General features: G+C 31.9%; 1 protein-coding gene across 2 annotated transcripts; it reads right to left on the bottom strand.

Moving 5' to 3' along the window:
- Positions 1 to 1487: 1487 nt before the first annotated feature.
- On the bottom strand, positions 1488 to 7957 carry LOC120088374 (homeobox-leucine zipper protein REVOLUTA-like). 2 transcript variants are annotated; one of them, XM_039045612.1, is made up of 18 exons: positions 7103 to 7957; positions 6663 to 6822; positions 6235 to 6323; positions 6038 to 6128; positions 5841 to 5936; positions 5654 to 5767; positions 5473 to 5556; positions 5138 to 5293; positions 4972 to 5046; positions 4472 to 4578; positions 4214 to 4397; positions 3850 to 4038; positions 3401 to 3481; positions 3180 to 3314; positions 2540 to 2868; positions 2249 to 2354; positions 1988 to 2137; positions 1488 to 1889 (listed from the first exon to the last, which is right to left on the bottom strand). In XM_039045612.1, the coding sequence occupies exons 1-18, from the start codon at positions 7333 to 7335 to the stop codon at positions 1740 to 1742; spliced, it is 2529 nt and encodes an 842-aa protein (XP_038901540.1). In that variant the 5' UTR covers positions 7336 to 7957; the 3' UTR covers positions 1488 to 1739. The 2 variants fall into 2 exon arrangements, with proteins under 2 accessions (XP_038901540.1, XP_038901539.1); XM_039045611.1 differs by having other exon boundaries at positions 1988 to 2140.
- Between the last annotated feature and the right edge of the window lie 14446 nt (positions 7958 to 22403).

Genomic DNA, 22403 nt, shown 5'->3' on the forward strand with positions numbered 1-22403 from the left:
ATTCTTCATGGGGACATCAGAATTAAGCTTGGCCTATAGAAGTCGATTATTTTCTGGACATCTGATTCATTTCAAATTCTTTATTTTGGAATGATTAAATTAAGTGTATATTTAAATATAGTCTAGGTTAAAATACTATTTCATCCTTTTACTTTGAGACTCATTCAATTTTAATCGTGGTACTTTTGAATGTCCTAATTTAATCCATGTATTTTTTATACATCTTAAAACTAGTCATCAACTTGTTAATTTGAAGATAATTTTCTTTAATCAAAATTGATAAAATAATAATAATAATTTTTGTAGATATATTTTCAAAATATACGACATGAAGGTTTGTAGAGGCTAACCTTTAATATTAATTTTTTTAATAGAAAAGTTAACTATAAATTAGACTGATTTTATAATTTATGGACTAAATATGGACATGTGGAATTAAATCTTGATATTTGAAAAAATATAGACTAAAATAGTATAGATCTTGAAGTATCAAAATGATATTTGAACCTTAAATCTATTACTTTATTTCATTGACTCAAAATGACATTATTATAAAGGAAGTAAACATAAGAAGCACTAATTTAAAATTTTAAAAGCTAAAGTATATTTGTAATTGAGAAAGCGAACATAACTCAACTAACACGTAAGAGTATTAGAAAGTCTTGCACCTATTGTACATTTATATTTCCCAATTTCTTGCTACACAAACACTCTCATCTAGTTGGCCAAACATCGTTGCTCTTGGCCTACTAATTTCACTACCACAGAAAATACGAAATACCAAGCCTTTTCTCCTTAGACTAGTAAAAAGTCATTGACAAGAAGACAAACTTTTTCTTCTTATACTAGTAAAAGGTCAGATCAATATCAACATCTATATAGCGTAATAAATGACAATTTTACAATACTACAATAATGTTTGATTGTTTCAGAACATATCTTAAATGAATGCTCTTCCATTTATGGTAAAAAGAGAATGATTGAATACTTAAAAAAGAAAAGTCAAACCCAGCAAAAGAAAAAGGTTACTCATTCCCTTCCCACCAAAGCAATGAACAAATCTTTAGTTGGTAGCCGAATGCCAGTAACTTTCGGTGGCCACAGCTGTCCAGATTCAGCAAATAGATTCAGATTTCAATTAAGTACATTCGGATTGGTTTCGATTTCTCATCCATTTTCATTCAATTCGTTCAAGTTATTATGAAGTCAAATTCACATGCTTCCTTAGACGGCTATGTTTCGTATGGCCTAGACTTTTGTACTTTGTCTAGTTGTCGAGCTTTCGGAAGCGGATGATCTTATTGTCTGCATGCAAGTGTTATTTCTTATGTTAATTGTTCTCGTTTTTATAATTTCGTGGCTTACTCACTTGCACTATTTTTTCTTCTGTCCTCTATTCGATATGGGGATTGTGTTGGTATTCGGCTGTTTTACTGCAGTTTGCTTTAAAGAAAAAAAAAGGTTTGTGCAGGATAAAAAAAGAATTATAGACTGAAGCTTCAAAACTGCCTCCTTGATGGGTCATGTATTTGTAATCTAATGGGCTCGCCAATATTTACATGAATCAAAATGGGGATTGAAAGGAAGAGAAAAAGATGGAAAGCAATTAATTAACAATTTAAAATAAATTACTTTGGAAGCAGAGGCATTGCATTAGACATTGAAACAGTCATCTTCATCTTCATTCATCCTGTTCCAATGGATGAGGACGAGGAGAGCCATTGAAGAAGGCTTCACAATCAAACAAAAGACCAGTTTATGAATGAGAAGGCAAGGCAATGGACTGTTGTTTCATCTGCCTCGAGGACTTTCCATGCAACAGCTTGTTCGTATGAAACATGTCGCCCCATTGTTGATGCACAGATTCCTCCCGGCAAGTATGCAAATCCCTGATTGTAAAGGCAAACACAGTTAAACAAATATGCATTTGGAGCAATACCAAACTAGCAGCATCTTGATGCAATTCAATTGAGTGGGTTAAATCTACCTGCTGCATCAACTTTGGGAAATCAGCACACAAGGCTTTGCGACCTGACTCGTCGAATATCTTATCCAAGGTGATGTCTTGTAAAGCTACTAGAGTTGTTTCCAACATGTCAAGTCCAGCTTGGTTTGCAAACAGGAAAACAGGCAGTGACTGCTGCGAGTGAAACCAGAAAAAATTCTCCATTCAGTTTACTACTGCTATTATCGAATCGATCAAATTACTGACAAGAAAAGTTTCCATATGCCACTTTTGTCAATGTACCTTCAGCGAACAGCACAATATTGCATCCTGATGATTCCAGAGATTTTTCAAAAGCGAATCACATTCCAAGGAATCTGACTTGATCAACTCCGTTCCCAATTGGAAACTGAAATAAGACATCGTTTAAAAGAAGTTTAATAAAATCACATCTATCTACAAGGCCTTGAAATGACACTGCTAAACTCTGAAAATCTCACCAAGCCTTGTTATATTCTCAATATTTCCTACTTCTGGCTGTACATAAAAATTAAAGTATGAACTGTTTGAAAGAAAAATTGTGATCAAAGATACCTATAGCTCTTGCATATCCAATGTGCTAGAGTAAGAGCTTCTGGAGAACCAGGAGACAGCTTTGGACCTAGTGCTGGACCGCCCCCAGATGGGGATATGGCCATAGCAACTCTCTGCACCGAGGAAATGACACTACGTACGTACTGGTGTGCCATGTTTGCAACATTATCCTGCATGCTGCTTTCAAAAGGAAACTGGAATGCAATAGTTAACACCGATCTAGCGCTCTGACTTGATGATGCATCTCCTCCAGCAGTATTGCTTGTTCCAGAACCCACTTCAAGACTCGATGTTAGATCCAGAGTCCGTTGACTACCTTTAGCATCACTCTGCATCAAGAAATCATTAGGTTGTAAGGTATCATTCACATGAGCAAATGAAAATTCGGCACAAGGCGTGTTTGAAACATGGCAATACCCATATCCTAAAACATAAGTTCCTTAGGTCACAAAATAATGTCATGGTCAAACCAAAGTAAAAATTCTAGAATGAGAACAAGGCTGTAGCCTGTACTTTAGAATTCAATATTCAAGAATGAGACTTATGCTTACAGCAAGATTATAGCATCCACATCAAGAATTTTGCCACTGATTAAGTATGGAGAACTACTACAAATTCGTATGAAACAATTATACTCAACTGTTCTTGAATCCAATGGGATGATTCGAAAGCCAGAAGGCAGCAAAGGGGCATCGTCCGGAAACATTTCATCAATAGGAGCAAAAACGAGTTCTGAACACGCTCCTACAGCATTCTCGTCAATTCCACTACATATCTGGAACAGAAGCAACTTATTGTTAAGCCAGACAAGATCACGACCATCCAAAAAACTTCTATTCACAATCAAATAGTTAAACCAACCTGAAGAAGATGAATGTCCCTTGAAACAAAGGCATCTTCTTGTACCATAGGATGTCCTTCAAGTCGAATCACTTCAAGCAACTGTAACACACAATAATCAGTACCCAAAAAACAAAAAACTTGTGTTTGATGTGGTTTATCAGCAAAACAATGAAAATGTATGTCCTTAAGCAACGGACACTGATGTAACTTTGACAACCAGATTTTTTTTTCCGGGTGGGGTTTTTCTTTTTTGGGTGGGGGGAGTGCCCAAATAGTATAACATGAATTGAGTTGCCTTCTGATGACTCATATAGTATAATACTATGACGTTTTGCTTATAATTCTGATTCGAAACCACTGTTGGAGAAAAACTATTGGATTTCAACATGTTACTCCTCCTTGCCAACAATATGGTATCTAGCTCACAAACAATGGATGACAAGAAACAGATGCCATTTAAAACAAACCTCTTCGTGCTCGATTGTGTGACCGAGTGGCATGATGATTTGGCTACCGGTAAACCTTGTGGGTCTCATCCCTGGATATGCATATGAATTGGCTTTAAGGGTTGCTGCAGAGTATGCATCAATGTTGAAATCAGCCCACTCTGAGCGATGTTCTCTCAAGAAACGAACTAACACAGCAGGAGGAACATTCTAGCAAGAAAGAAAAGAAGAAAAATGAAAACAATCATTACCTATTTGCATCTCATTAATGAGAGAGAATAATCATAACATATTTATCAATGAAGTTCATAACAACAAAATCCACGAGAAGAAAATAGCTACCACAAGTTGTTTAATGTAACACTGCAACAGTAAATAAACATACTTGGAGTAGCATGGATGCCTTTGCACAAAGAACTCCCCCAGGATATGTCAAGGAGTTAGCAGGGTTTGATGTTGTGCCAAAATTTTTCGTAGAATTCACAGTGAGTACCACATCCTCAGCACCTTCACAATTGATCAACGACCATCCATTGTCATTAAATCCATTCACTGCATCATTGAAACCCCTGAAAGAAGATAATGCACATATGAGTTTGACATACTGCTAGATTTATACGTTAATAAGAGAGTATGTATATACCTGCTCAATCTTTGGCTAAAGGTTCGCAAAACAGCAGGTTGCCGGCCAAGACCATAAACCACTTCACCACTTGTCTCCTGGGCTATTTGCCTAACATACCGCAGTGCCTTCACAAAGGCAAATGTTCATTCAGTTGATAAATAAAAAACAAACACCATTGTTAAATCATACTTTCTCTGTCCACTTCTCAGGAGCAGTACAGCATAACTGGCCATCAAAAACTCACTATCGTACATAGTGGCAATAGCCAGAAGAATAACTGTAGAATACCTAACAGGTCTATAGGTATTTGTATACTAACTTTTGCTTAATGGTATCTTCAGTAATAGTCCTTAGTAAAAAGGCCTCAATTTTCAAATTGCTACCAGAAAAATCACATTTCAGGATCATATACTCACTCTCTCTCTCTCTCTCTCTCTCACACACACACACATAATCTAGATTAAAAGACTAAAATTTCTCAAAAAAGATCTTCAATTCATCAGGAAAAATTCTCTTACTGCTATTGTCATCTTCTGAGCCACTACTTTCGATGATTCATAAAGTGGTCGCAACACCTCGGGAACATTCCATGCCTACAATATAGAAATAATAAGAGTAATGTTACAACCAAGAAATCAAGGTTTTCGAGAGTAGAAAAGATCTGGGAGAGCATTCAAAACAAACCTCAAGATTTAGGTGATCAACAATATGTATGATAGACCCACCACCCTCACATGGTCGAATCAGATAACCACTTGGGAGCATTTCAGCTCTCACAAACTGAGCAGCAGCAGCTTCACTAGGACCAGCACCAGAACCAGAGAGAGATCTCTCGCAAACCTGAAAATATGGAGGGTCAAGAAAATAACAGAAATTACCCTTTACATCTATTTTTCAAGAGCAATCAACTGCCTACAAATACCGGCAGTTGAATCCTGCATATTAAAGTCCAGAACAAATGTTTCATTTCCAATTGACAAAATGACGACTTCATGTGACAAAATAAAACTCATGCTTACCACAAGGCTGCCATTTTCTAAAGTTATTGTATATCTTAGAGTCCAAAAATCACGTGCAGGAGCAAGCGTAGTTGGAGCATATACCTACAACAGAGCTGACAACCCTCACTATTTTGCTCGATAAGACCATTACTAAAAGATGCAACAAGGAAAAAAATAAAAACGAACCAGTCCATTTTACCTGCGTGTAAACAAGTTCAATTGTCCCACCATTTCCAGCTGGAAACATGGTAAAAACCTCAAGGCTTCGACAATCACGAAACCACGATGGACGATCTTTAAGGATCTCTGCAATCTGCAGAAAACTTAATTATTAAAATTCATTTTGCAGATTCGCGACCATTTTTCTGACATAAAACGGTCTTTACCTTCGAAGGCTCCAAACTTACAAGACCACAGGCTCTTGCTGCCACTCCACCACAACTTTGTGAAATGGCAAAGATCCCAACAGAATCCGGACCAGGCTGGCAGTAAATTATAATTCAGATATGATGTTATAGATAAGATAATAGTAGGTGAGTATAAAAACAGAAAAATCTAGCAAATAGAAAAAACGCATTAAAACCTTCATCCCAGGCATCTGGACCCAATCAACAGCAGTTCCTGTAGCCTTTGAAAGGAACTCTGCCAAGGTCTCCTCTGCAATGGAGAGGAGTCTGTGCCAAGCACATGGAAGACACAAAAGGCATGATGACAAGCTAACATAATGCTCATTTGGAGGTAAGAAGAAAGAACAGATCTATAATTGGTTTGGAAAATTACCCAGCTGGGTTATTAGCATCTCGTCGAGAAGGTTGAGGAGTGGTGACCACAGAATCACAGCTTGCATCAGTAGTTGCTGCTGCTGGCACCTACAACAGCAGAAATAACAATAATAACAATAGGATCATAAACCACCATTTATAGAAACATAAGGCAAATATAGAAAATTCTTCTGCACCAAAATGGCAGCCAGGATTCTAACATTTACAAAACAATTTTACCACCTCGCCTAGTATTAACTAAACTCTGCCGTAAATGTGCCAACATATACTAAATGTCAAACCATCAACATGTTAAATATAGGAAATATATCACTTTTAATCTAAACAAAAAGAAACGACCCCCTTTAACAAGACTAAACTTTTAGGATATCTGTAAATCCACACAAGTAAAACTAGCAGAGATGGATATAGAATAATTATGCTTACTGTTTGCAATTGCTGCCTCATAAACCCATTTTCACACACCAATTGCGACACTTGCTTCTGCAGCCGATCATTCTCCTCCATCAACAACTTGTTCATCGCATTCAATTTTCTGTTCACCGTTTGCAGCCGAGAAGCCTCCTTCCTTTGCTTCTCCCTACATCTGCATGAACAAACACCATTACCATTCCGCATCCCAGAACAGCAAAACTTCAAAAGCGAAGAGAAAAACAAGCTTAAGAACTATGATTAAAGCTGTTCTCGGGTTAAGTAAACAAAAGCTTCATAATACCGTAGCCAAATGCCACCACCGGTGTCTAGATATTTGAAACCGTAACAATTGCAGGAAAAGTGAATCATTTTAGGCATAAAATCAGATCAAGAAACGGAAGAGAGAAGAAATGGTAAGAGATACGAATGAGGAAGGAGGATTGAAGAAATACCTGCGATTCTGAAACCAAACTTTGATCTGCTTGGGCTCTATGTTGGAAAGAATTGGGCAATCCCGCACAAGCTGCTGACGTCGAAGAGAACTTGGCTTGGGGCACTCAGCATAGACTCGCTCAAGAGCCTCCACCTGTTCTGCTGTGTAACGAACGTACTTCCCAGAACTATCAAGATGCCTGGTTATACTTCCACTACTACTCTCTCTATGATGAGCTATAGCCATGGCCATTTCGTCCAAAACCCACAGTACCCCAAGCTAAAAAAGACGAAAACCCCAACAAAGAAACCAAAAGAGAGGTTGATGGGGATTCAATTTCAGAGCATAAAAACCCCAAATAGAAAATGGGTAACAGTAAAAACTCAGTTTCTAAACCTTAGAACTCGTGAAACGAAAGAAAAATGGCAAATGGGGTTGCAAAATGACGACCTGTAAAACAGAGACTCAGCTCAAAATTCAGAACAGTACCCCCCCCTTTACTCTGGTCCAGAAAGGAAAGGTAATCAGTTAGGGAAGTTGAAGTAGAGAAACATGGGGATGGCTGGAATGGGTATGGGGGACAGAGAAAGAGCATTAGAAAGAAAGGGAGGAATCAGGGGAGAATGAATGCGGTGGCGAAGCAGCAGAGAAACATGTAGAAGGAGAAGGAGAAGGAGAAGAAGAAGAAGAAGAAGAAGAAGACGAAGAGGGAAGAAAGAAAAGAAGAAAAAAAGGGGGAGGAGAGTGAGAGAGCGTGAGAAACATGAGAGGGGTGGTGAAGAAGTTGAAAATGGAAGAGCCCTAATGATCAGAAGAAAAAGAAACGGGAGAGGGGGGGAGAAGATGAGCAGAGGAATGTGTATGAGAAATGAGAATAAATGAATAAAAAAGAGAAGAAAAGAGAAGAAAAGAGAAGAGAGAGAAATTGAAATGCACGCATATCGACAAAACTTGCCAGTGGGACTACTCTTTTTTCTATTTTCTATTTATTATTATTTTTTTAATTTTATTAGTTAATTAATATTTTATTAATAATTTAATTAATTAATTTTGGAAAGGGAGGGGGAAGGTGATTTGGGCGCATTTACGTCGTTGTCCCTGGTGTGGAGATGAAATGACGTGTTAGGCCACTAGGAGTTGTCAGTTTATACCATTACCCCTTTCTTCCTTATTTTAACTTAACCTAACCTAAACCAAGACCAAACTATCCCCCTCCCTACTTTATACTTTATACAATAATCTTTTCTCTCTCTACTTTTCTTTTCTTCTTTTTTATACATACATACACATACATACCTTAAAAAAAAATAAAAAAGAACCATCGACAATTCGTAATCCCCATGATTCAAGAGATCGATGCTTTCTAAAGAATCTGATTAAACCATCACCGAGGGATTTTGACCCCTCCACCCCCTGATAGGTTTGAGATGCCATCAATAATAGTTTTAGCTTCTAATTGTCTTCATTGATCAACTAGAAGAGAGAAAATTTACATTCTCATAATTAAGTAGTCATTCCAGTCACAGATGACCTAACCAATTATCCACGATAGATCCTCCGCTGTTTCAATTGGTGTTATTCTTGTTATTTTATAACAAAAAATATATGAAAAAAATTTATTGGTCACTAATAGGGTTGACAAAGGGGCGGGGCTGGGATGCACTCCCCGTCCTCGTCCCCGTGAGGATTTATAATCCTCATCCTCGCCCCATTCCCCATTTTGGGGAGTCAGGGTCAGGGTTGAAAAATCTCCGTTCGGGAATCGAGTCCCCGCGGAAAAAAAAAATCTCTGTTTATATTTTATTTTTAATTAAAACCAATTAATTTTTTATATTTATGTTCAAATTTTAAATATTAAATATAACACAGTATTATTATTATTTTTTTAATTTAAATTAATAATTAAACACATTTTAGATTTAATAAAAAGTTTAATTTAATTATATTACGAATATGTTTTTTAAAAAAGGTAATTTGCTACTGTTATATACATACATGCATATATATTGTTATTATTATTAAATTTATTAAAAAAAANATATACATACATGCATATATATTGTTATTATTATTAAATTTATTAAAAAAAATATTCGGGATGGGGATGGGGCGGGGATACCGTCCCCATCCCCGCCTCGTCCTCGATCGGGGACCCATTTTTTATCCCTGGTTTGACCTCCATCCTCAGTTAAACGGGAGATTCTCCATGCTGATCGGGGCAAGGACCTGGCCCACGGGAAATTTTGCCAACCCTAATCATTAGATTTTAGATATAGTTTCTATCTGATATTTAGATTTTAAAATGTTAAACTTATAATTTGTTTGATTTCCATTTAGTCACTACATTTCAAAGTGTTACAACTTTATCCTTGACGTTTGAGTGTTGTTTTTAATTTAGTTTCTAACTTCCAATATTTACACATTTAACCTTTTTTTTTTTTTTAACTAAATACTCGCTTTTCATTTTTTTGGCGTGAATGTCATTAATTAATTTAAGATAATTATGAAGTGGAAGTTTAAAATTAATTTTAATGGCGTCGAAAAAATAGTGAAACTTAATTAGTTATAATTATTTAATTATTTTAAATAATTAATAGACATTAACACTAAAAATTAAAAATGAGTATTTAGTAAAAAAAAATTAAAGTAAAATGGTAACATTTTAAAATTTAGGGAATAAACTTAAATAAATTTAAATTTCAATGATAAAATTATAACGTAAAAATATATATGGTCTAAATTGAAATTTTAGCTTTCTCGTTTCCTTTCTTTAATTTTAGCTTTATTATTTTCTTTTTCATATTAGTCCCATACTTTCGATCAATCTTAATTTTCACCTCACTGAATTTTTTTTTTCTAATAGTATGAACTAAATTAAAAAGTTTATTGAAAGTAAATGACTAACATCAAACACTTAGTACATAATCAAAATGACATTTAAAAAAAAATAGTAATTATTCATTTTTTATAATATAAATATAAGTTAAAAAAAATATGATAATTTTTACGGAAATAGAAATACAATTTCAACCGTTTGAATGAAAGCTTAAACATATTAACAAACAATAAACTATTAATACGAACAACTCTCATGAACTCAATTTGGACGTTTATTTAACTAAACATCGAATTTATTTTAAGACTCTATAGTTCTTTATCGAGACAAGATGTGGAATTTATTTTTAATATATGTTATATTAAAAAAATATGTGAAAGTTGCTTAATCAAATACAAGTTAGACCCGTTTGATAATCATTTCTTCTTTTGTTTTTGAGTTTTGAAATTAAGCTTATTTTTTTTCATTTCTTATAATGATTTTGCATTTTTATCAAGTATAGTGGTTAAAATTTTAGTCAAATTTCAAAAACAAAAACAAGTTTTTAAAAGCTACATTTTTTTAGTTTTCAAATTTTTTATCTTTTAAACCATTGATAAAAAGTAGATAACAAAGAAATAAATTTTGAAGGTGGAAGTAATGTCTACATGTTTAATTTTAAAAAACATAAACCAAAATCCAAATAACTTTGTCCCCACGGGGAAAATTTGTCAACTTTTATTTTTCTCTAACATTTTTTTTAATTTCAATTAAATATATATTTTTTACAATTCTTTAAACATTTTCAATGAAATTTCCATTTAAATGAAATATTATCAATTTTACTAGTTAAAATAATAATACACATGCAATTTAAAAAATATAATTAAAATGCTAAATTCTCATAATTTGTAAAAATTAAAATTCATTATTTAGAGCATCCTATCTTAAATATTACAATATCTAAAGAATTCAAGTAATAAAAATCTTGAACTTAAATAATTTAAATATCCATAATTATCTTAATAAAGTCTACAATATTAATGTGAATATATATATATATATATATTAAAAATTTATAATTTATATACAAAGTCGGGACGGGGCGGAGAAACGGAGGAGGGTCGGGGTTGGGGCCAGGGACGGGGAATATATTTCCTGTCCCCGGCCCCAAATTGTAAATGTGGAAAAAAAATTCTCCACTTTCTCCCCCATTTCCCGTGTCTTTGGGGATTCTCCATCCCATTCGGGGCGAGTCCCCTAGATCCCGACCCTACATATTTTTTTGGACATCTCTAGTTGTAAGTGACTTTTATCCAAAACTATCCCTTACAGCGCCTTTAAATAAATAAAAAGTAATTTTCTTCTAAAAAATACTTAAAATGAATCATCACTTTTTAACTATATGATTAATAAATTTATTATCGATTTAAGAATAGTCGAATAAATGGCTCTCAAAAAAATAGAAAGACTGTATTTTAAATGTCACTATTTAAGTCTCCCTCTTATACCACTTAATTAAAAATATAATTTTGCTTTAAAAAAAATCCTAAATATATGAATTTAACACAGTAAAAAGTTGTTTTTTGTTGACAATTTTATCATTCCAATAAACCATTTTCAATGGGTTAACCGAATTAGAAAAACAAATATATAATTAGTTAAGACGGTTCAACGAATAATAATGCCCATACGCATGATAGTAATAAAAAAGTTCGTTCAATTTGTTTGGACATCCAGCCAAACAAAATTCTAAACCTATAAAACTTTTTTTTGTCACTTTATTAAAAAAAAAAAAACTTTAAATCATAGGTATTATTTATTTATGTTTAGGGTTGGAAAAAGAGTCAAGATAGTGTATATCCCAAAAGATAAATATTAGTGATCGGAATTTGGGTCGACCAATCGAGTCAAAAATATATCAATTGAAAAATAAACGAGTCGAGGTCGGAACGACACTTTACAACCTCGACACTATAAACATCTCTACCACTTGCAGACACAGGCAATCGTGAGAATGTGTTAGAGGGCATAGTTATAAATGGTCTCATTCAAGTACTCACGAAGAGGGTAAGTGATTTCAAAATGAGAGAATTTTTCTTATCATTTTTAAGTGTTTAGCTGGATTGTTCGATCATTGTACTAGGCATTGGAAAGCAGTAGGTTCAACGCTATGCCGGTGTGAGAACTTCTTACACAAGTAGTCTCAGATTATATTGAGATTACACCAGATGGAAGCAGTTTGAAGGTCAAGACCACCAGACACGGGGAAAGAAACCCAAGGCGAACAAGATACAAGCACTAATAATTTCATTTTTAGTTATACTTCTAAGTCTAACATTGTTTGGATGGCAATTCACTATATAACTTTTTTTTGTTGTTGTTATGATGTGGTTACAATACAACTTTAATTAACCATCATGGGACGTCCTTGATAAAGGGCTAAGGATCATAGATTCAATTTATGGTAGCCACCTACTTATGATTTAATATTCAATGGATTTTTTTATATCCAGATATTGTAGGATTAGACTGATTGCCCCATGATATTTATCGAGATGCGCATAAGTTGGCTCATAAACTTAAGAATAGAAAAAAAAAAAAAACTCTTTAATTAGTTTAATTATATGACATGGCGTACCTAAGATTTTGAATCACTTGTGAAGTGTTAAACATCTATAATAAACGCAGATTCAATCAACTTTTAGTTATCAATGTATTTGAAATACTAAATATTACATTAAAGACAAAAACAATAAAGATACATACATGTTTGATTCAAAGTCTAATTTTGATTTTTTTAATATATTAGTCATTGAAGTTTGAAATTAGTCTAATAAACAATTACTCAAGTAGATTAGAGCAACAGTTGTCTTTTAACAAAATGATAACTTATCAGTTTACATGTATTTATAGTTTACTGAACTCTGTTAATAAGTATTTTAAAATGAGCATGACATTTGTTTTTAATAATCGATAACTAGTTGAAAATCAGTTCCAAACTCATATTTTTATAAAAGTTATATATATATATATATATAATATGATAATATTATATATATTTTAAGTTGAAACAAATTTCGAACTTGTATTTTTAAGGTCCCGTTCGATAATCATTTTGTTTTTTAAAATTATTTTTCACTAATAGTTTAAAAACTAAGTCAAAATTTTGAGAACTACAAAAAGTAGCTTTAAAAAAATTGTTTTTTGTTTTTTGAATTTGACTAAAAATTCAACCATTATCTTGAGAAAGACGCAAATCATGATAAGACTTGTGGATGATATATGTTTTATTTTTTAAAAACAAAAAATAAAATAGTTACCAAACGAGACATAAATTAGTTAGACATTTGTTTTATAATTCAGAACTAACTTGAAAGTTAATTTCAAACTTTGGGACCAAATTGAAATCTAATTCAAATTTACAAATTTAAGATATTTGATAATCATAATTGTTGTTTTTTTTTTTTTCAAATGTGTTCACAAATACTATTTATTTTGAGGAACATTTGAATTCACAACTATGTAAAAAAAAACAAAAATAATTGTTCAAAAATTGGGATAAAATAATTTAATAATATTTAATTTCTGTATTATTTTCACTCCAAAACTATATAATAGTTTTCATCATTCCCAAACAAACATTTAAATTAGCTAAATTTTTAATACAAAATTTAAATAAAATTGATTTGATTTTTGAAAACGCTAAAAAAAATAACTACATAAAAAAGTCATAATTACAAATGGTGTTTATACTTAATTGAAAAATAAAGAACCAACAAATCAAATAATTACAACAACAAAGTTTTAAATTAAAAAACTTACGACAAATATTGTCAGTTTAAATTTAAAAAGACAAAATAGAGAAACCAAGTTTGAAGTTTAGAATCAAAATGGTATTTTTATGATGTTAATTTAAAAAAATGATGGCTTCTAGAAAGCCAAGTTAAGCTAACAACCCCAATTGGATGTATTAAAAAAAATGTGACAACACCACCTTAGACTTAGAGTCCACTTTGAAAATTTTATTTTTCATATTAAATCTTATAACTTTATCTACAAAATCTCTAAATTAAAAAAGAAAAAGAAGAAAAAAGAAAGAATAAGAATATTCGGAGGGGGTCAAGTGAAAAGGGGGCGAGTGGCAAAATGGAGAATCTCAGGGACATTATGGACAAATCCTTAAGACAATAAAGACGAAAATATGTGCAGTTTGAAGGCGGTTTCATAATTCCAGACCAACATTCCTTATATTTTATTATTTTCCTTTTTTTATTTTTTCAATCCAAAATAAAAGCCGAAATTGGTCCACAATCCCTCAAATCTTCATTATTTATTATTATATGGTTTTTTTTTATTTTTTTTATTTTTTACATGGGAATAAATTAATATGAAATAATATGAATAAAAACTAATGGGTTGCCATATATTTTATTTTATTTTTTCACCCCCTCCCCTTTTGGCACGCGCAAAAAGTAACCTCACGTGCTCCCCACTTCTATCTCTCAATTAACTACCTTCCTTTTACATTATATTTCTTTAAATCTCATCATCTTTGAAAATTCTACCTCTCTCTAATTGGTCTTATTTAGTTGGTAACAACACATCTTATTTCTTCTTACTTCTCTAATATTTTGTTGATTTTAACGCAATTCAAATGTACTAAAACCACACCAATATACAAAAGTCGTAAACCATAATTTTTGTCACTATTAATGCAAGAATAAGTAGAAAACAATAAAAGAATTAAAGAAAATACTAAACTAATAGACACAAGAATTTACGTGAAAAACTCCAAAACGGCTAACTAGAAAGAAATTCAGCACAAAATTCTATCCCCAATATCGATTGCAAGAGCAAACTCCCTTAAAGCTTTTGTACAACACATACCATTTTTCTTACTCTTTACAAAATAATAATAATAACAACATTTACTCAGCTTTAAAGTATTTCTAACTATGACGATTTGAAATTAAAGCCACGTAAATTTCTTTTATAATGTTTAGAGTCTATCCTTTCAAAAACTTTTCAACGTGGTACAACTATTCTTTTAATATTTTTTAAAATTTATCAAACTTTGTTAAAAAATTCTACAAACATACTGTATGATAATTGAATTAGTTACAATAATATATTAAAAGAAAAGGGAGAGGATGAGACGCAAAAAGTAGATGTGAAAGCATGGTTGAATATATAAAATTGACATTGGATTTTTGTTTTTTTTTTTTTTTTGGGAATAGTTTATTGAAACTCAATCACACAATAAAAAAGTGATGAGGCTAACTATATGTCATGTAAGATTTGTATATACNAAACTCAATCACACAATAAAAAAGTGATGAGGCTAACTATATGTCATGTAAGATTTGTATATACTAATAAATAATAAATGGAGTATTTTAGAGATGTTTAGGAAAAAGAGAGAGGTGACTTTAGATTAAAAGTGGGAATGAAGATTAAGAATTATATTAATGAAGTAAAATAAATATTAAGGACAAAAAAGAGAGAGAAATTTGATGTTTTTTTTTCCCAATAGGAAGGGAAAAAGAAAAAGCAAAGAGAATGAATGAATGAATGAATGTGTATTTTTTGAATAGGAAACTAAGAAAAAAGCAAAGCATGCATCCAATTCCAAGCAGATTGCATTGCATTACAAGCAACATGGGGGAAGTGTATTAATTATTTTATTCATTTTACACATCAGGTTGGGATTAATCTTTTTGCTACAATCATTGTGTGTATTTTAGTCCTCATAACTTTTTTCCATTTTTTTTTATATATACATATAAAATATCATTGTCATGTGGCTGTGAAAGATTATCCCTTAAAGTTCAAACCACTATTTTTCTTTTTTAATAATGTAAATATATAAACCAAATTACAAGATGGGTGTCTGACCTTATATGGTATATCAGATGTGATATACATATATATATATACATGATTTGTAATACCTAGTTTAGGATTTGGATTTCAAATTTAGCATCCGATGACCACAACATTCTTTTACATTCCTTAAGACCTAACAACGTCATACTTGTATATCTTAAATTACTTGTAAGAGCGAAACTATTCTCGTAAACCAACATGAATTTTCTAAGAGGTCATTCCAACATAGAATTACTCAAAGCGAAGCACGTTTAATCTTAGAGTTCTCATGATTGAGCCACTAAAAAAGAACGTACACCTTATTGGTATAGATATAGTAACTTTTTATTCTTCTTGGCTTTTTCTTAACCATACTTCTCTATCTCCATTATAATTTTCATTCAGATGTGATATTAGTTTCTTGAACTCGAGGGTTACATGTCTAGTAGCTTCCGCTTAGTTCATCTCCTAACCACTTTTAACTGAAAAATGTTTCACTCTGATACCATCTAAAATGTCATTAAATATCGAATTCGAAATTTGAACCGTGAACCAGAGGCGTTACATGATTTAAAGTTTGGGTTAACTAGGGTTAAAAATGAATGGAAATGGGAGAAAGGGAGAGGGGGGGAATGAAGGGCAAATGATGAGGGAAGAAGAAAGTCAAATGGGGTATATTTTCCTTTACAAAACTTTAGGTGATGGGATTAACATTCTTCCACTTTGTCCCCCCACCCTTATAATACTTCCCTTCATCTTTTTCTCTTTTCTTTACCTTTTTTTTTTCCCCCTCTTCAATTCAACACAAAAACATATATAATATAAGAGAGATAGAGATAGAGATAGAGAGATCTGGTGGAGGGTTCTCCATCTCCTTTTGGGTGAAGGCATTGCTTTTGTCATAGGAAAGGAATAATATTGTGAAGTGGGCCGATGGGCCCAATATGTGGGCCCAATATGTCTGTGGGAGATCCATAAAATAACAATAATATATGTATATATTAAAATTATATATAACAAAATGGTGGTTGCGTAATGCAATAAAATGAAGGAAGGGAGAGAGTGATGACGTGGCATTGCTTTGAGGAGTTTGGTGTCTTTTTAGTGGAAACTTGGTCCCACATTTTCCTAACTTTGCTTCTTTGGCACACTTTTATCACAAACAAAACTATCTTTTGTATTTGTAGAGAGACTCTAAAAAGAAAAATAAAAAAATTTGCCCAATGCCCATAATCATATTGGCCATTTCAAGGCTCTGTTGTTTTCACCATAAAAAGGTTAAAAAAAAAAGAAAAAAGAAAAAAAAGAAAATGAATGCCAAAATGCAAAGTGGATAGAGATGGGAGACTGTGTGTTTTTGTTTTCTTTGTGTGTGTTGGGTCATTGGTGGTTAGGGAAATTGCTCTACCAAATTAAACCAACTTTTCTTTCACTCTCCCATTAATCTACATTTCCCTTTCCTTCTTATTTTACACACCACTCTCTCTTTCCTTTTACCATTTTGTTTCCTTCTTTGTTAAGTTGAGACTTGGTTGATGTATGTATCAATCTACTCCTATTACAAAGGGAATCGGATTGATTTTAAAAAATGATACTCTTAAGTTTTAACGATGAAAAGAAAAAACGTCCGTGTGATGTTTCATCTAAAAAAAGTATTTTGAAGTGTTTTTAAAGTGAGTATGAAGTAAAATCTTAAGAGTAATTTTGTGAGGTGAAGCACTTCTAAAAGAAACATTAATTTAGGGGTTTTTGTTTTGAAAAAAGAAATTCGTAAAGTTGATTTTGGCTTTTTAACCATAATCTCCATTGAAATTTTGAAGAAGAGTTTTTATTTCGCTAAAAACGTTTTTTCTCTCACTATTTTAACGGTGGTTATATTAAACTCACACTTGACTGTATTTTTATGAAAGCAAAAAAACATTATATCCACATTATCAGGATTTTTATATTTAAGTAAAAGACTTGAATTTTAAACCAAATTTAAAAATAAAAACAAGTTTTTAAAAACTATTTTTCTAATTTTCAATACTTGACATGGTTCTTAAAAACATAAGTAGCTACTAAAGCAAAAAATGCAAATGTAGAAGGAGCGTTACCAAATGAAACCGGAGAAAAAAAAATTAATTTCAATACTTTTAACTGTTATAATCAAATGTCGCTCAAAATTGTTGTTGTGCCATAGAATGAACATTACCTTTAAAGTAATTCAACTTCCCTACTAATCATTTCACGTTGGTTGCTCTCTTAGATTTACACAACACACTCTCAACAGACGAACACATGTTAGAAAGAGATGGACCCAAAAAAGAAAAAAAATGCACATAGAACGTTATGGTGGGAGGAAAACTACTGATCTATCTTTTGTAGGGGGAAACTTGTATATATAAAAATTAGCAATCTGATTACATCTCAATTATTAGAAACAATACACTCAATGTATAATATTCAAACTCAAACAAGCAAGGCTTAGATATGAAAATAACCAAAGACTTGAAAGAACTTCAAAACCTTTGGAGACTCAAAACATAGTCGAGACACACTTTTGGTAAGCGCTGTTCTGAAGATAATTATTGGCTCTGCACGGGCGACAAGTAGACTACAACAATCATCTTAACATAATACAACGACTAACTCCAATAGAACTGCAACTTCAAACTATTTGGATCTGACATAACTCTTGGATACTTGCTCTCAACTCAACTCAAAAATAAAAGAAAAAAAGAAAGAATGGAGAGAACTCTTCAATTTGGAATGAGATGCTACAAATGAAAAACCAAGTTACTATTCATAGGTTATTAATTTAGTAACTCTTCAAAATACAAATAAAATCAAATAAATATAAAATTGAAACATTTGTCAAAGTTAACCCAATCGAGTTGTTGCTTGACAAAAATCAAAAATAATTCATTCAAGTTGAATAAACTACATATTTAACTTTCATACACGTTAAATTTTCACATAAAACATCATTTTAATATGAAATTTCAATCCACTCTGAAAGTTTATAAACAATGAATTTAATTACACAATTAAATTCATTTTATGCTTACAATCCTTCACCAAACTTTCACTTTTTTTTACTATATATATCCAATATTTTTGACAAATCGAAGTCATTCAACCTTTTTGTAAAGAAGAAAAAAACATTTCAAATCAAATAAATTGATTAAATAAAAATGGATTAATAAAATAAAATGATAATAAAATCCCTATTTCAACCAAACCTACCCAACTAAATTAACAACAACAAGGTGTTAGTATCACTCTATACATTCTTCACAAGTCATTTCCAACATTAGCTACGCAAATGAATTCATGTAAAAAAAATGTAGTTATTAAAATTTGAATGGATACAATAGTAAAATTTTTATATTTAAAATGTATCATGGAGCAATAGATTGCATTAATAGAATCTAAATTCTAACTAACGAATTATTAGTTCAACTTAAAAAACAATTAATTAAAAAGCTGTAAAAAGACGTTATCGGCAAGGAATTCCTACTCCTGTCTATATTTGTTTTTTCTATATTAATTGAAAATGATTTAGAGCCAAAAATGAAGTAGGAACAAGAAGAAGACAAACCTTTAGAGATATTGGCCTCGCCATATTAACACCACTTAGGCCATCTCTCTGTCCATTAATTATTTTATCCAATAAAACAATCAATTTTCATCTTAAGATTGTTTAAGTTGCGTAATTTTAAATTTTATATTTCAATTTCATCGTATTGTACCTTAAATTTATACTTAACATTGTAATCCTAACAAATTAAATTAAAATATTAAAATTTAAATCTCTAATAAGTTCTAGATCCGATCCAAATATTGTGACAAGAAAAGCTTTTGAGTTATATGAATTATATAATCATATATACCAATAAAATTGAATAAAACTTTAAAGTTAAACAACATTAGAGTGGAATTTTTGTTGAAACTATATAAATTTTGCACAATCATGCAATGGTTAATTTGTCCATTGACAAACTTATTTTTTGTGCAAATATTTATTTTATTGAAATAAGTTCATCTAATCACACACAGATTCTGTTATGCACGACATCATAAACAATTTAAATAACATCAAAGATAAATGTAGAAAAACTAAAGCAAAAGACAAAAGAACAAAGTTTGATAACCTAACTCGGTGAAAGACTACCTGCATCTGGGGCATCGCGCCCAGGAAAGATATATTCACTAAATAAGATCAAGCGATTACAACTTTATATTCATATGTAATGATACAACAATACAGTGACACACAAATAGCTTAACTTTTCGAAGATCACTTTAGGTTCCCCTTAGCGTGAGATTCCCTCTCCATAATTTTAGGGTCTCCCTAAAGAATTGCTTATTAGTGAATGACACTTAAACTCCCCCAAGTGTGAGACTCCCTCTCGATATGCGTTAGGCTCCCCCTAAGTAATAATTCCCTTTCACCAATACTTTTTATATTTCCAATGTCAAATGAAAGTCACTCTACTTGATGAACTTACATTCCCCTAGATGGAGAATTCCTTCTCGAGTGATGATTAATAAATCAGAATTATCTAAAGTAAGTTCTCAAGATCTACAAACAAACACAATCTTCTTCTAAGAATGATCGACACACTTGTGAATACACTGGTAACACTCATAAGACTACGACTTCAATATTTCTTGAATGATTGACTCTAGAAAGAACACCAATGTCTCCTTACATATGCACAACGGAAAAAACATGAAAGTCAACCCTAATACTAGTCCTGCAAAGCTTAGAAAATGAAATAAAATCGGAGAATAAACAGACATAATTTTTCGGTAAAAAGCAAAATATCTGTAGGATCAACACCTTCAGAAATATCGTTCTAATTGGAATAACTATTGCAAAGACATCCGAGAACAAGAAAAAAAGGTAGGATATAGGTTACACACAACACATAGAGCAAAGGCATAATGCCCTTCACAAATGATGCCAAACTAATTTAACAATTTTTTCAAAAAATTTTATGTTAAAACTAGAAGCGATATAGTAATGAAAGAGAATAAATTCATGCAACGGAAGAATTCAGATTCAATAAGCACTTAACTACAATTATTCGAGTTTTAAACATGCTATTTCATGGGGTTTTTCTTAAGAGGGTTTGAACAAGAGAAATATTTTCAATTCTCTTCACGATTTCAACATAATCTCCACAAGTTTGAGCTGGATTCTTCAAATAGACCACCGACAAGATCTTCTCCACTATGCTCAAGAAGGAATGTATGAGTGAAAACTCAAATTAAGCTGAATTGAGGATGAAACTTGAGAGAGAGTAGTAGGGTTTTTAGTTTTGTAGCAATTTGGATAAAAACCTCAAGAGTTCTCTTTAATTCCATGCATGAAGCTTCATTATATAAGACTCATTTCATGGATTAGAAACAGGCTGCATGTAGGGCAACTCCTACTTGGAATTTATTGAAGAACTCATGGTGGAATTTGGTGATATACCATAAGAGATGGTAGTTGGATTTTTCTAATTTTGGGAAAAATCCACTAACTCAAATCAATTATATGAAATTGATTTTTCTTTTAAATAAAATCATTTATTTAAAAATTTAGTTTATATAAATTTAATTGAAAATTAAATTAATTTAAATATAATTTAATTAATTTAAATTCTTAATATTAAATTAATAAAACATCTATTCCACCAATATGATTCAAATTCATATAATCAATATTTATATCATGATTTAAATATTAATTGATTCTCCAATCTCGTTTTAATTACAACTAAATTAAACGTTTTAATGGCATCGTATACAATCAATTGAAAACCCTAAAATTGAATTTGAACATTTCAAATTCATAACCCTAAGTTCAAAATTCATCCAATTAATACTCAATTTATTATTCCAATTTATGAGCTAGTAGAGAGACCAACTGGACCTGCAGGTCACGAGCTTCAACGATTTGTAATCAATTGGTTAAACTCTTTAAACTGAATTAATTACTTTTCGTTAACCTTCATGATACATTACCATAGCTCGATAGTTGCACTCTCCTCACTGTAGATATATTTTTGTCCATATTAACCATAATTAGTTAGTCGATCCTTCACAGGTCATTTGTATTTATAGTTGGGTCAAAATTACCGTTTTACCCCTATAAATACATCTTGTTCCTTAAGCTCCCACTGACCCTTTAATGAACAACTAATTCATAATACCACTTATGAATTATGCCCCTCTCTATCATGAGAGGGCGGGATCCCGATTGTTCAAGACCAGGATTCACCACTTAAGAGAACAACCTATCTGCTAACCCTAAAATAGGTAGGAGTGAATTCCATATCGCAAGACTATATCCCTAGCTACCTAGCCGGCCTTATCCCCAGAATGGAAGGTTTATTGAACAGTGTTGTTGGACTACTCTCATCCATGCAGATCAAAAGACAATCCCAAATAAACAAGAGTTCATAGCTAGCTCAGGATTAGGATTGAGTTATTATAGGTTGAAATAGTCAGTTTTAATAGTAAACGGTCATTATAAAGAAAAATGACTACTTCGTGGTCCAATCTTTATGCAAACTCATTGCATAGGATGCCTCCACTCACATGTCTCTACATGAATGATCTGTGGATCACATCATTTGTATTACCTATACAAAATGGGCCG

The sequence above is a fragment of the Benincasa hispida genome, chromosome 10 (assembly GCF_009727055.1).
Source record: "Benincasa hispida cultivar B227 chromosome 10, ASM972705v1, whole genome shotgun sequence".
Lineage (NCBI taxonomy): Eukaryota > Viridiplantae > Streptophyta > Magnoliopsida > Cucurbitales > Cucurbitaceae > Benincasa > Benincasa hispida.

What these genes read in the sequence shown, in the direction of transcription:
- LOC120088374 (XM_039045611.1), bottom strand. Translation starts at nt 7,335, where the DNA reads ATGGCCATGGCTATAGCTCATCATAGAGAGAGTAGTAGTGGAAGTATA. An exon ending in TCCAGATGCCTGGGATGAAG is followed by an intron (nt 5,937 to 6,037) that starts GTTTTAATGCGT and finishes ATTTACTGCCAG; the next exon opens with CCTGGTCCGGATTCTGTTGG. An exon ending in TCCCATTGGATTCAAGAACA is followed by an intron (nt 2,869 to 3,179) that starts GTTGAGTATAAT and finishes TTCTTGATGCAG; the next exon opens with AGTGATGCTAAAGGTAGTCA.